General features: G+C 47.9%; 1 protein-coding gene across 1 annotated transcript in view; it reads left to right on the plus strand.

The window, feature by feature from the left end:
- The first annotated feature begins 1,532 nt into the window (after positions 1 to 1,532).
- Positions 1,533 to 13,578, plus strand: part of LOC119161220 (uncharacterized) — a 27,068-nt gene continuing 15,022 nt past the window's right edge. Inside the window, exons 1-2 of the mRNA XM_037413588.2 lie at positions 1,533 to 1,743; positions 5,085 to 5,501. Of these exons, the coding sequence (XP_037269485.1) occupies positions 1,741 to 1,743; positions 5,085 to 5,501 (420 nt within the window). The 5' untranslated portion in view covers positions 1,533 to 1,740. The remainder of the gene's footprint in view (positions 1,744 to 5,084; positions 5,502 to 13,578) is intronic.

The following is a 13,578-nucleotide window of genomic DNA, read 5'->3' on the forward strand; positions in this document are numbered from 1 at the left end:
AAATAAATGCAGCAATGTGTTTTTTTTATATCTGCGCACAGACTCTGCGCACAACGCTCAATAGTGCGAGCATGGCTTTATGCTTAAGAGGTGTTTATTAATCAGTGATGAGCGCGAGGCTACGTGCCTATGAGCTGCGAAACCCTCGCCTTTGGAGCTCATGCATAATTTGTATTTAACACAAATCGTAAGCATACATGAGGCTACAGTATCTAAATTGCGCAGTCCATCTCTATAAGTCTATAGAACGTGCATCAAGTTACGTAGGCCAGGCCACGCGTGAGTGGAGACGACGCGGAAAGTGCTGTTTATCCCGCTCACCGCTTGTTCGGCGTGCGACGAAATCGACCAGGCTTCCCGAAACACGGACAGTTGTTTTCGTGGCGCCAAGGTAAGGAAAAGAGAGCAGCGATTACTGTTGACGACTGGTGTCCGATAACGTAATGACGTCTCTGCGTGAGCACGGCCGTGCCGTGCGTGCTGAGAACGTTCTTAAGTTTCGACAGAGTAAGTCCTCCATTTTGTGGTCTCTGCAGCGACCGTTCATGTCACGTTTCGCTATATATGAATGGGTAACGTGAACCCACAAAGACAACAACGATGCATGATGGTAAGGATAACGATGTACCTTCTTAAAGCCTTGCTGTTAAGTTATGTTGCCTGAGAATAAGCTGATTTGGTGGCCAAATTGCGTTGATATTTTGAATAAGCTCTCATAATCAATGACAAAGAATTTTTTGAAGTTTTACACATACTACAGCTCCGATAAGACTATAAGGCATACCATAGACGCTAGAATTTATGTAATAGGGCTTTAAACTGAAGCGCAGTCGATATCATGTGGCTCAGTAAAACTTAAATGACATCTTGTTGGGGAGTTAAGATATGGTTCAATCTCGATAGTTTCCATTATGAGCGAGATTGAGTAAGCTCTTTTTTGTTTTGTCTTTCCTTCTGGTTGACAATACTTTATACATTTGGGTCGTACGACATTAACTTGCTGCTTGCGGCACAGAAGACCACACAGCTTCGCTTCGTGGGCCCCATTCGGGCACATTTACGGCGTCGACCTTGGCCGGCGCTTAGCGACAGTCTTGAGTCGATGTAGAATATCTCAGACAGCCTGAGTGGCCACGAATTTGTGTACTCGCGCGCGCTTTACGTCCACGCTCATACGTGTATGCATACGTGCCCCACACAACGCGCAAAAGTGCGACTTACATGTCGGACAACTCACACGCGGAGCAAGTTATTGATGTCGTTATCAGGACTGACCTTTCCTTTGGGTGGTTAGAGTGCGGCGGATGTACGAGATAAAGTTTGCCGAGTTAACGAAATGTCATATGCGATAAAGATGATAAGCAACGACAGCATAATGAGCAATTGAGGGCTCGATAGGTGGGGCAGCACTGAAGGGGGGGTGGGGGGTTGAGTGATGCGAATGTGACAAATGACCGTGCACACTTGTACATTAACAAGCAAGAGGTTGACAGAAGTAAGGGAGGGAGAAAACGGATGAGTCACCTCGCACTACGTCGATCTGCACGCCACCCGTGAAATACAGGATGCCCGAGATACGCCAGAGCGCGTATAATACACCCCGTGGTCGGCGTCGCATTCACGCTCGACAGTCGTCGCGGCGGCCGTCAAGTAGTTGGCACATCGCTTTCGGACCGCCAGCGGGTCGGCCGCCTCTTGTTCCGGTCACACGGCACGGGCGAATGTGACAGCCTCTTCAAAATGGTGAGCGCCGGCGAAAGCGAACTCGCGCTGACGGAAACTGACTGACGCTGTGCACGCGACAAGCCGTCGCTGACCGTGTCTTTTCGTATATGTTAGACTCGTGGAGAACAGAAGGAGGCACGGAGGGAAAGGCGGCAAGTGTTAGGGCTGCGAGGGAGAAGACCCTGCGAAAAAGTAACAATGTCGATCGGGAAAGGGAAAGAGAGGGAAAGTAAAAGTATAGGGGAGCAGAAAGCAGAGAACATAGTAAAATTCAGAAGCGACGTTAAGGAAGTTGACTATTTGTTGACTGCGCACAGGGAGCAGCCTGCTCGTGTTGCCGCGATTTTTTTTTTACGCATCATTTTGACTGCGGCGGTTGTGTCCAAAAGTCAGTGAGATTGAGTGTAACTGGGGGTCACGCTGAGATGTCGCCACACAGTGCACGGTGAGAGAAGTGGAAAAGCAGTGACGTCCGCGTGCATGTCATCGCCATTTCACTATATACGACATTGCTCTATAGAATATTTTCCGTAACACGTCTGGGCGCCTCCATCTTAGGTCGTTAAGCCGAAGTTTCCTTTTTTTTTTTTTGGTACATGGCGACGTGAATTATAAGGCCATGAAACATAGAGACTGTTCGCTTAGTTGTTAAACATACAAAAACACAAAGGTTAACATCCTAATACGGGCCCCGCCATGGTGGTTTAATGGCTAAGGTAATTGGCTGCTGACCCGCAGGTCGCGGGTTTGAATCCCGGCTGCGGCGGCTGCACTTCCGATGGAGGCGAAAATGGTGTAGGCCCGTGTGCTCAGATTTGGGTGCACGTTAAAGAACCCCAGGTGGTCGAAATTTCCGGAGCCCTCCTCTACGGCGTTTCTCATAATCATAGGGTCGTTTTGGGACGTTAAACCCCACATATCAATCAATCAAACATCCTAATACGGCGGCACCGAAACCCATCCGTAAAATAGTCTATACCTGATGGTCAAAGAGGAAAAAAAAATGTTTGAAGCTAGTTAAAACCCTGCCGTGTCGCAGCCCTTTGTACGCATTTATTCGGGTTCGTATAAGCATGATTTTTCGCACCAATATAGGCACTCTGCTAACGAGCAGATCTGGCAGCAATCATATTACGCGGATCATGGGTATACTTGTGTGAAATGGTGCACCATAAACGTGAAGGTCAGCCTGCACTTCACTGGCCACGGCCGGCTCACCTTTAAATGAGCGTGACAGCGTGCGTATGCACACCGCCACTGGTGCGGGAGGGGACATTTGTGCCATCTCGAATTCCTCGAGCCTTACCTTGCAAAGGGATCGACAAGAGAGTATAACGTCTGCGTTGGTCTAAGCATACTTAGTCTCTGAAGCTGAATAACGAAACATATCATGTTATGTCATTTTTAACCAAATCTTTTTTCCTTCCAGAAGATGATTGACGAAGCCTTCCACGCAACAAAATATTTAGTCGTTTGCCTCTAGCCACCTTTTTGTATGTTAAATAATAATAATAATAATAATAATAATAATAATAATAATAATAATAATAATAATAAGACCAAACATTGTTGTTGTTGTTGTTGTTGTTGTTGTTGTTGTTGTTGTTGTTGTTGTTGTTGTTGTTGTTGTTGTTGTTGTTGTTGTTCCGAAGCCCCGATGTGATTATGAGAGACGCCGTAATGGAGGGCTCCGGTAGTTTAGAATACTTGGTGAGCTTTAAGGTGCAGCTAAATCAAGCTTATGGTATGTTCGCCACGAAGACTCGTCAGCGAATAGTGCGCGCTAACTAGTTCTGATGTAAGCGATTGTTTCGAAAAGATACAACTGAATTTGCAACGCTGGTTGCGTCCATTGTGCTTACAGTCTTTTACTGTCTAAATTATTCAAGCGCTCAAGTTCTAACCAACAGTAGACCGCTCAGAATACTGCTAGCTGTACTGTAAATGATATGATCAAAAAGCCCGCCCTGCCTGGTTACTACAACCCGTTCACGATGCGTTCAGCGTGCGCATCCCGCGAACAATGCGTTGCCGATAAAAGGAGCGATTCAAATTTAAGCTGCAATGGCACTTTATGAGCCGTGTCGACCTTGCTCGTGCCATGATGTCTGTAGGAAAACAATGAACAGCGCTCTATCATGACACACACACGGCGGAAGGGGCTTACCAATGAGAGCGCCGCCGCGCACAAAGGCAACGCAAGCGGTGCAAGGTCATTTTCATGGCTGCGGCAGCTCTGCGCACTTCATGCGTAAAAGATATGGACGGTTCGCTGGTGGCGTTGTTCAAGGGGGCTTCGCATCCATATTTTGACCATGTAATTCGCGATGACACCCACAGCTCTGCCGTTGTTTCGAAATAATAGCCGCACAGTTTTGACGTGTTTAGGCAGTGTATAAACTCAACGAGGACCGAGGGGTGGGCACAACACAGGCACGGAGTTCAACTGCCGGTCTCAGTTAAAGTGACCGCCTGTAATGTGTCATATTCTCTGTCCTCGTTCAATTTCCGCAGCGCAGACATGTCAATAATGAATCAACTAGCCAAAGCTACCATTATATAAAAGACAGTCTTATTTGATCATGTATCAGAAATGTCGCGAACTTTTTTGTTCCTTATGACAATGTTAGGTTGTTAAATGAATATACAATGGTTGTTTAGGTTATTGAAACTTGTGTTTTTTTTTAATTTTTATTTATTGTGCAACGTGGGTTTCTTCATTTTTTAAGTATCAGCGTTTTTCAAATATAAGAGTGCACTTCATAAGTATATTACTTTGAGCGATAATGGAAAAGTTATTACAAGACATAAATTCTACTAATTGAAACCTGCAAGCTATAATTGAGAGCAAGATTTCGTTTAGAAAAAGCGCCACTGAATGATTTTTTCACAAAGAGATTGGATATACGTATTCCGGCCGCTGAATGAAAATGCACCACCGTCGTTTACATATAAAACGACACGCACACAAGGAGGACAGGGAAAAAAGCAGTAAATATGACCAGCCTATATACGCTCCCCCCCCCCCCCCCCCACCCTACCATCGGTCATCATAATCCAGACACGGGCACAATCATCCATGGGAGCACATTTAAGGTTCAAAAGGGGGCCCGAGCCTTTTGACCGAGTCTGCTCGCGTCTTCTCTGCGTTCAGCTCCTCCGGCGGGCAAATTGGCCTCTCTTTAGAATCCCGGTCGAAGAAGCGCGCGCGCATGCGGTGAACAAACTGGCGGTGCTTGCGGGTACGTGTTCACCTTTTTCACGTATTTTACTTCGCGCGTTCTTCGCCGTTCGCGCTGAAAATTTTAACGAGGCGTGTCGCTTATTGCACCCCTTTGTCGACCCCCCTCCCGGTGCAGGTGCGCGGCGTGCCCGCTCAGGCCCCGACGACGCAGTACGCCCGTCGTCTCCCCGTGCCGACTGCGTCACCCAAGGGGCCCAGCGACAGCTGTCGCGTCGTCGGCGTGTCTCCTCGAGTGCAGCTTGGCGCGGCGGAGAGCCGGGCTTCGGGCATGGCTGCCGCTGCGGTTCTGGCGCCTACGGTGCGCGGCCGGGACCCTCAGCTGCCGCAAGGGTCCAGGACTCCAGAGGCCAGCAGGCGCGTGCAGCGAGCCCTGCTTAAGCTCGAACTTCCCGACTGGTTTTGCCAGCACTACAGGCCTCCCAGGAGGGATCATCCCTGGCTCGGAGACGATGGCGCCGCTCCGCAGTGGCCCAAGTGGCGCGCGCTTCCGGGCAAGGACGCCAAGCAGCCGACAAGTCTACGGCCTGTCCAGGTTCGTTCCTGTTGGTTGAGTGCGCGTTTGACCGTGTCATGTGTGCAGTGCGATCAATCATGACATCCACTTGCGGATCGGTGCGAGTTCACGCCTTTACTCGTAGCGACTACTTGTTTTCTGTTTTCGGTGAGAGAGAGAAGGACGGGGATGGCAGCGAAGAGAGAGAGAGAAAGGCAGCAGAAGTCGGTCTCACGCACTGCCGCTTCGTCTACAACTTCTGGACCTTCATATTTACCACTTACTAGATAAACATAGCATTATTACCATGCATTCATCCAGTGCTTAAAGTCAGGGGGTCTTGGAGAAAGGTCTTAGAACTCCACCAATATTCGCCCCCACTACCAATACTTATTAGAATGTAGAGTGGTATGTTCACGAAATGTATATGTGGCAAATGCGAAATGTAAAGGCAGTGAGAGGTGCCACGGGCTGATGTTATACGAAAACGTCCACGCAAGTAACGACGCACTGAGTTCCCCTTTTCTCAGTGTCGAAGGCTTGCTGCTCGATGTTTCTCGCGCTACTAATATCAAAGCTGAGATTGATTGCGAGGGCGTCAACTTTTGGAGCCCTAGCGGGTGTGTACTTGCGCCTGAATCATCGTGCGCAAGTCTTTGTCACAGCAGACCATCGAGACCAACTCTCTTAGAATTTTGCTCTAAGAGCGTTGGTCGAGAAACGCTTTCTTTCTCTTTAATATCGCTATTACTGTAAACTAGTGGTTTCGTGAATAATATTACATGCGTCAGTAGTATCGCCTCGTCTTTTCACGTTGAGCTACACATCATTTACCACAGAGCACTTTGGCAGAAAAATTCCTTGCTTCAGATTTGTGCGTCATAAACTGATTAAACAAACGGTAAGCACTTCTCAGTTCTTTTTCGCTGTTTGTAAAAACGATGTACGCGTACAACAAGCTGTCAACGACTTCTTCTATCTCTTTTTTTTATTTACGTCTTCATCTTAACTCGAAACACATACCCCCTCAGACCGAGTCAGGCATTAAGCGCCAGTTATATAAAACTCGGATGGACGCACTGGACTGAAGGGACATGACGTTGATTCTATATCTTGTGTCGTATACAATGGTGTTCTTGCAGCTGTGAAGTTCATACCTTTACAGCGCAATTACCTGCGTAACGAAGGACTTCTTTGTCCCGGCTGAAGCGCTATAACCATTGTTGTGAATGCCTCTATAGCGATCGGCTGAGGCAATAAATCATTTGCAAGGTGATAGACACGCTCAAGCTTCCACCTAGGGCATATGCTTTGATTCGGAAAATTTATGACCAATCATCACTGCTCTCTAAAAAGAGACAGCGAGCTCTTACTTAATTGAATACAAACTATTAACCTCATACGATACCGAAGCACATCTGAGGAACCTGTATCCTTAAGTAAAGGTAATGCTTTTGAATATCTTCCCCCTTGAGGTGTTCACGGTTGACGGTAACGAATATGCTAACTTGTAATACTTTATATTGTTCTTTTCGTTGGCATTTACGTTAGTAAAGTGGGTTTCTTTATTATTTTTTTCTGTATGGTAGCAATTACAGAAACTGCAACGCAGCACGTCCAAAATATGCAAGCGATCGCTATGGGTTTGAATCTATAAATTCAAAGTATACAGGTTCAAGACAAAACTTCGCGTGATCGCAGTACTCCCTAAAACAGCATCGCCTATTGAAAACTGATTAAAAATACATGTCGATTATCTTGAATACCCAACAACTACGATACACACATAAATACTCCTCTTTGTTGGGCAGCCGCACTTTATTTGGCAACGCTTAAATGCGTGAATTGTACAAAACTGTTTCCGCACTTTTCAAAAGATGCGTATTGCTGAAGCTATTCATGGAAACTTGTTCAAACGAAGTTCTTTTCATGAAGCTTTTACGTGTCTGTGGCGAAGGCTGCTTATGTCACACGAACAGAGGCATATATTCACAACAACGACCTACGCTATAGTTATTCGTATCATATATTCAGCACTATGTTGGGCACACAATTATCAAAGCCAGCCGACCAATGGCAAAGAGCTCTTACGAACGAAAATCTTTGTGATATCGCCCTATAGCGTTCGTAGCAGCCTAGAGTCACAGTATTTTGCTAATTTTATTTCTACATGACAATTTATAGCTGGCCTCCAGGTTTCGGTTCGCATATCTAGTCATTCATTTAGGCTGCCGACCCCACTAGGTTGCCATCGGCTCATTTCAGCCTTTTTTTATATCGTAGTAAATTCTTAGTTCGTTACCACTGGTACAAATCTAGCGCAGCGAAAAATTCATTCACCAGCACACCGGGCCTTATAAGAGCAGCATTTGGCGCATGCTGCTCATGTTTTCTTCTGCCTAATCAAGTAATAAATCAAGGCACTATAATTTGCTGTGACGTAAGTCTGTCTACGTCACACTTACGTTTTATGTGCTCGTCAGTGTCATGGGTATTTTAAAAGAATTTGCTGCCCAGCAACAGTAGCAATAGTAACCAACTGTAGTTATGTCCTAATGCTAACTGCTGAGTGCAAACTTGGAACGGGTCATAGATGAGTACACACAGCGCAGGACAAGCGCTACTCCGGTGTTGTGTATGTTTTTCTATGTCTCTTACCGAACTCGCACTCAGCAGTTTGGTGCGAAGTGTTTTTCTTTTTTCTCATTGGCGTGTGTAACGTATTGGAAACAACGCGGGGCGAGTACACCTCCGACCACCCCTTTTCTCTCCCTCTCTCAAAGAAGTGGTTTAAAGAAACAACTATAAAGCTTCCTCTTTCCCCTATGCCCTTACCCACTTATACTACGCCCTCGCCCTCCCATTAGAAACAGGTGCATGGCGAACATAAGAGATGACCACCTACCTTAAACCATGTATACCTACCGTTGATGATTGATATGTGGGGTTTAACGTCCCAAAACCACCATATTAACTTGAGAGACGCCGTAATCGAGGGCTCCGGAAATTTCGACCACCTGGGGTTCTTTACCGTGAACCCAAATCTGAGCACGCGGGCCTACCACATTTCCGCCTCCATCTGAAATGCAGCCACCGCAGCTGGGATTCGATCCCGCGACCTGCGGGTCAGCAGCCGAGTACCTTAGCCACTAGACTACGGCGGCGAGGCTGTCTACCTACCGTAAACCGAATGCAGCGGTTACGTTTGAAAAAAAAAGCATTCTTTCAGGATATCACTTTAACATACGTGGTCGCAGTATTCGGTGTTGAAAAGGCTCAGCATGTTCGACTCAGCAACTTTTTTTTTTCTATTTCCTGTGTGGTTAACTCCCAAATGAAGCCACACTGCTTTAGCGAAGAGCCTTATCTTATATATAGCTTCAAAAGTCAGGCGTAAAATGCCTGATTCATGATATACAGGCAGAAAAAACAACAAAAACACTGTCTTCTCTTTTTCATCATCTATCAATTGTGTGCATTTTTTACGCCTCTTTTTACAGTAACGAAACTTGAAGCGATGTTCAAAATTCTCATTATAATATAACCGTTACAGAAAACGTATCTCGATTCATCACTATTCTGCACTAGATGTGAAGCGCCGGATGTATCAGCGCTTCAAACTAGAGTTTGCTTGCATCCAAATGCACGCAATAAACATTTATTTATTTAGATAATTTTGAGAGAGAGAAAGAGAGAGCGAATCATATCACTCAATAATTTAGCTCCTAACACAATGTAATTCCCAAAACCTCTTCGCTGCTTACGTGCAAGCCCGCTTCAGGAAGAAAAGTAATAATAAGATATAATTAGCTGTGCCACTGCATTGCTGTCTGCATTGCAAAAGCGACTTTCTTGAGAAGCTGGCGTGACAGAACATGCACCAAAACACCAGTTGTTGCTTGTCGGTACCAAAAGTACGAACCGAAGCCTAAACAGCAAAGCCGCAGTTCCTCTTTATAGTAGCTAGCACAATGTTGAGCGTACAATATTGAATAATACGTGGGGTTTAACGTCCTAAAACCACCATATGATTATGCGGAACGCCGTAGTGGAGGGCTCCGGAAATTTCGACCACCTGGGGTTCTTCAACGTGCACCCAAATCTGAGCACATGGGGCTACAACATTTCCGCCTCCATCGGAAATGCAGCCGCCGCAGCCGGGATTTGATCCCGCGACCTGCGGGTCAGCAGCTGAGTACCTTAGCCACTAGACCTCCGTGGCGCGGCTTGAGCGTCTATTATATTAGCGCAAGAAATATATTAGAAAAAAACTGTATTCGTTGTTTGTATGTGTGTGTGCGTATGCGTGTGTGCGTGTGTATGTGTGTATGTGTGCGTGCGTATATGTGTGTGTGTGCGTGTGTGTGCGTGTGCGTGTGCGCGTATGTGTGTGTGCGTGCGCGTGTGTGTGTATGTGTGCGTGTTTGTGTGTGTGCGTGTGTGTATGTGAGTGTGCATGTGTGTATATGTGTGTATGTGTGTGTGCGTGTGTGTGTGTATGTGTGAGTATGTGTGTGTGCGTGCGTGTGTGTATGTGTGTGTATGTGTCTGTGTGCGTGTGTGTGTGCGTATGTGTGTGTATGCGTGTGCGTGTGTGCGTATGTGTGTATGTATGTGTGTGTATGTCTGTGTGTGCGTATGTGTGTGTGTGCGTATGTGTGTGTGTGCGTATGTGTGTATGTGTGTGTGCGTGTATGTGTGTGTATGTGTTGTTGCGAAAGACGGCGACGCCAACACGGCCCCGAAGGCGCCACTGCTTTCAACTCCGCCGGGAAGGTCACCAGCCGTTTGGTAGCGTATGTTTCTCAGCCCGCGACTGCTTCTGCGCAGAGCTGATAAGACGAGCGGACGAGACGACGGTGAGTTAAACAAGGTTTATGTACAGCATATATACAGAGGCATTACAATTTCGGCACTGGGGCCGACAGAGACTCGAAGAGTCGAGCTCTCCTCTCTAATACATAGGTCAACTTTTCGCCTAAGACCGCCGACTCACACACATGTCGGCTCTCCGACATGGGGACTCCTCTCTCGTAGGACCGCCGATCGCGACGCGCCGCAGGGCTTCTTTTATAGGCACCGGGTCCAACCAAAAATGTCCAATTAGAAGCACCGCTGGTCGTCAGGGCAGATTCCTCCAATGGGGTCGCCGCGCAATGCGTCAGACCACCAGACACGAGGACGCCGGCTCGCTGTCACGTGCGCTGCTGACTCAATGCACGTGGGCCAGAGAGGCGCCGCGCGTGTTCACGCCGTTGAGGTGTTCGCGTCAGGCGGACTGCGGGCTGGCCTTGACCCAGATTGCCTTTTTCGGAGGCACGGACGTTTGACGAGGTCTCGCTGGCATAACAGCACCCCCGCCGCCAGACAATGCACCGGAAAGACGAGCTGCTTCCACGGGGCTCGGATGTCAGGTGCGCTCGTTCGCCAGGTCCCTCCAGGTTCGCCTCCAGGGCCATGGGGAGAATACAGCTCCAGACTGTTCCGGGAACACATCCCATTTTTGACGACGGATCCCAGCTCCACTGGCTTGTCGCCACAACTTGTCGACCAGCTTCACTCGTCTCTTCTGACCATCTTCGGTTTCAGCACTTGTCGATGGTTCTGCAACTTGCCAAGAACGGATCGACAACAGACAACACACGACACACGCAAGTGCCTTCGGTCACCCGACAGAACACCAGACAAAGTATAGTACAACATATACCTATCTACGTGTCTATCGGAATTTTGTTCCCTCTACATCAAGAGGCACATGTGGGACACAAGACTCTTAAAATGACAACTCATTTTTTTTTCCCACGCACAACAACGTAACGAATCAGAATACCACAAAGTTGGCCCCTTGAGATCACTCTGAACGAGAGCGCTCAGCCCAGGTCGTGATGAGGTCAAAATTTTGCCCCGAATCGCCCGCCAGAAACCGAAAGGTTGAGAAGGTACTAGCTAGAACGCACTGCTCAATGCACCTGCATTAGCGTTTAGCTTTCTCTTTTTTTTTTGATAGCGAACGTCAAAGTTGCGCTGTGGAGCAACATGCTCCACCTCAGTAACCGGCCACTTTTAGGCGACGATACCTATGCGGCACCAAGAGCGGCTCACACTTGCGACGTTGCACAGGGGAACAACGATACGGCTTGCTACGGATTGACTCCTCACCGCTTAGCTCGATATCGTGTTCGATCACCCTCGTGTCTCCGGGACGGTCCGACAACACATACCCAAACTCGGAAACAATCTTTCTCAGGTCCTCTTTCTCAGGTCCTCCTTCACTTAAGCTAGGCTCTAGGTTTATCTGCTCCCGGATTACTTTCGATCCCCCTTCAATTACCTCACTAGAACTCAAAATTTCTGCTTCCTCTTCTTCGGAAGCATTCAACAACAGATTTACGACCGCCTGATGTTGAACGTATGGTTTCATCAAGTTGTAAATTTTGTCCGGCCGCCTTCCTAATTTCACTTCATAATTTGTATCGCAGGGCTTCGATAAGACTTTGGCGGGCCCTTCCCAATCAACCTCAAGCTTGTTCTTTTTGAACGGCTGCAGCAGCATTACCTGACTCCCTACTTCAAAAGCACGCTTCTTCACCGATTCCTCGTAGTGCTCCTTCGACAGCACTTTTGCCGCGTTTTTCTGGCTTTCCACTAGCGCTTCAATTTGGCTTTCCACTAGCGCTTCAATCGAGAGATCCTCACGCTGCTCTCGAATGAGCGTCTCTCGATCAACTCTCGGCAGCTCGCTCCAACTTTCCGCTACAGGCGAGAGCGTTGCAACCCTCTCGCTCTGACTCAATGGCGCCATGTCGTCTCCCCTTTCTACGGAAACCGCGCCGGTCGGTTCGGCGACGGGCCGCTCGCGTGACTGCTCACATGACTCATGCGGAAACTTTCCTTTCTGGGGTTCCGTCGACCCGCCGACAAGGTCACTTGAGAGTTCACCGCATTGAACCAGATCAAGCTGCCGCGATAGCTTCCGCGCTTGCGATCGCGTGAGAGCCATGCACGCTAAGTTGGGGAAGAACGATTTGCCCTGCTCTTTGAGAAGCTGCTCTGAGTTGTTGGAGAAAAGATAAGGAAAACGATCATTTAGCGCGGCAGACACAGCCGCTTCGGTGCGAAGCTTACCGAACGGGCCTTCAATGACAACGGTGGCGATTGGTAAGCGAACACTCTGCTCCTCGGCGACTTGCCTGATCCACGCGCATTCTCCTGTAAAGTCATCCGGAGACACCAATGAAGGATGGACAACGTCCATAGTTGCCGCTGAGTCTCTAAGTGCTCGGCACGTTTTCTCATTCACCTTAATTTCTTGGAGATACGGCTCCAACAACCGCATGTTTTTTTCTGATTCTCGGATTGTTGCGAAGGCAAACTTTTCCTGACAGTTTCTCGCGATGTGTCCTTCCTTTTTGCAGTTGTAGCAGATTAGCGGCTTCCGTTTGTTTTCCGATTCAAATGCCTGTGTGGTAGAAACCTCACTCGATTTCTCCGCTTCTGTTTGCCCTTCCCCTACACTGTCCTTCGTAAGAGACGGGTCCTTTTTGAAATTACGGTGCGGAACGGGTTTCCGTTGATCAGGTTTCCTTGAAAAGCCCTCTTTCCTTTCATCTTTTTCAACGCGCACTGCCCTGCTATGCAACTTTCGGCGAGTATAATACTCCTCAGCTAACTCAGCTGCCTTATTTAACTGTACTTCCCCAAGTCTGTCCTGCAGCCAAAGTCTGACATTATCCTCGATGCAGCGGTAGAATTGCTCCAATGCAACGCATTCCACCACTTTATCGCGGTCGTCATAAACACCTTCGCCCTTGAGCCATTCAATTAAATCGGCCTTAAGACAAAACGCGAAGTCAACGTGTGACTCATTCCCCTTTTCAGCATACCGGAACCTTTGCCTGAAAGCCTCGGGTGACAACTTATAACGTCTTAAGAGCACTTCCTTGACCTAGTCATAGCTCTCAAACGCTTCCCTCGACAAGCAAGTTATCGCGTCGGACACTTCGCCGGGAAGAAGAGCTAACAGGTTCTGCGCCCAAAGAGACCGCTCCAAAGCGTTTCGCTCACAGACGTGTTCAAACTTGACGAGATACTTCGCCATGTCCTCGCCTACTACGAA

This window comes from Rhipicephalus microplus, chromosome X (assembly GCF_043290135.1).
Source record: "Rhipicephalus microplus isolate Deutch F79 chromosome X, USDA_Rmic, whole genome shotgun sequence".
Taxonomy (NCBI): domain Eukaryota; kingdom Metazoa; phylum Arthropoda; class Arachnida; order Ixodida; family Ixodidae; genus Rhipicephalus; species Rhipicephalus microplus.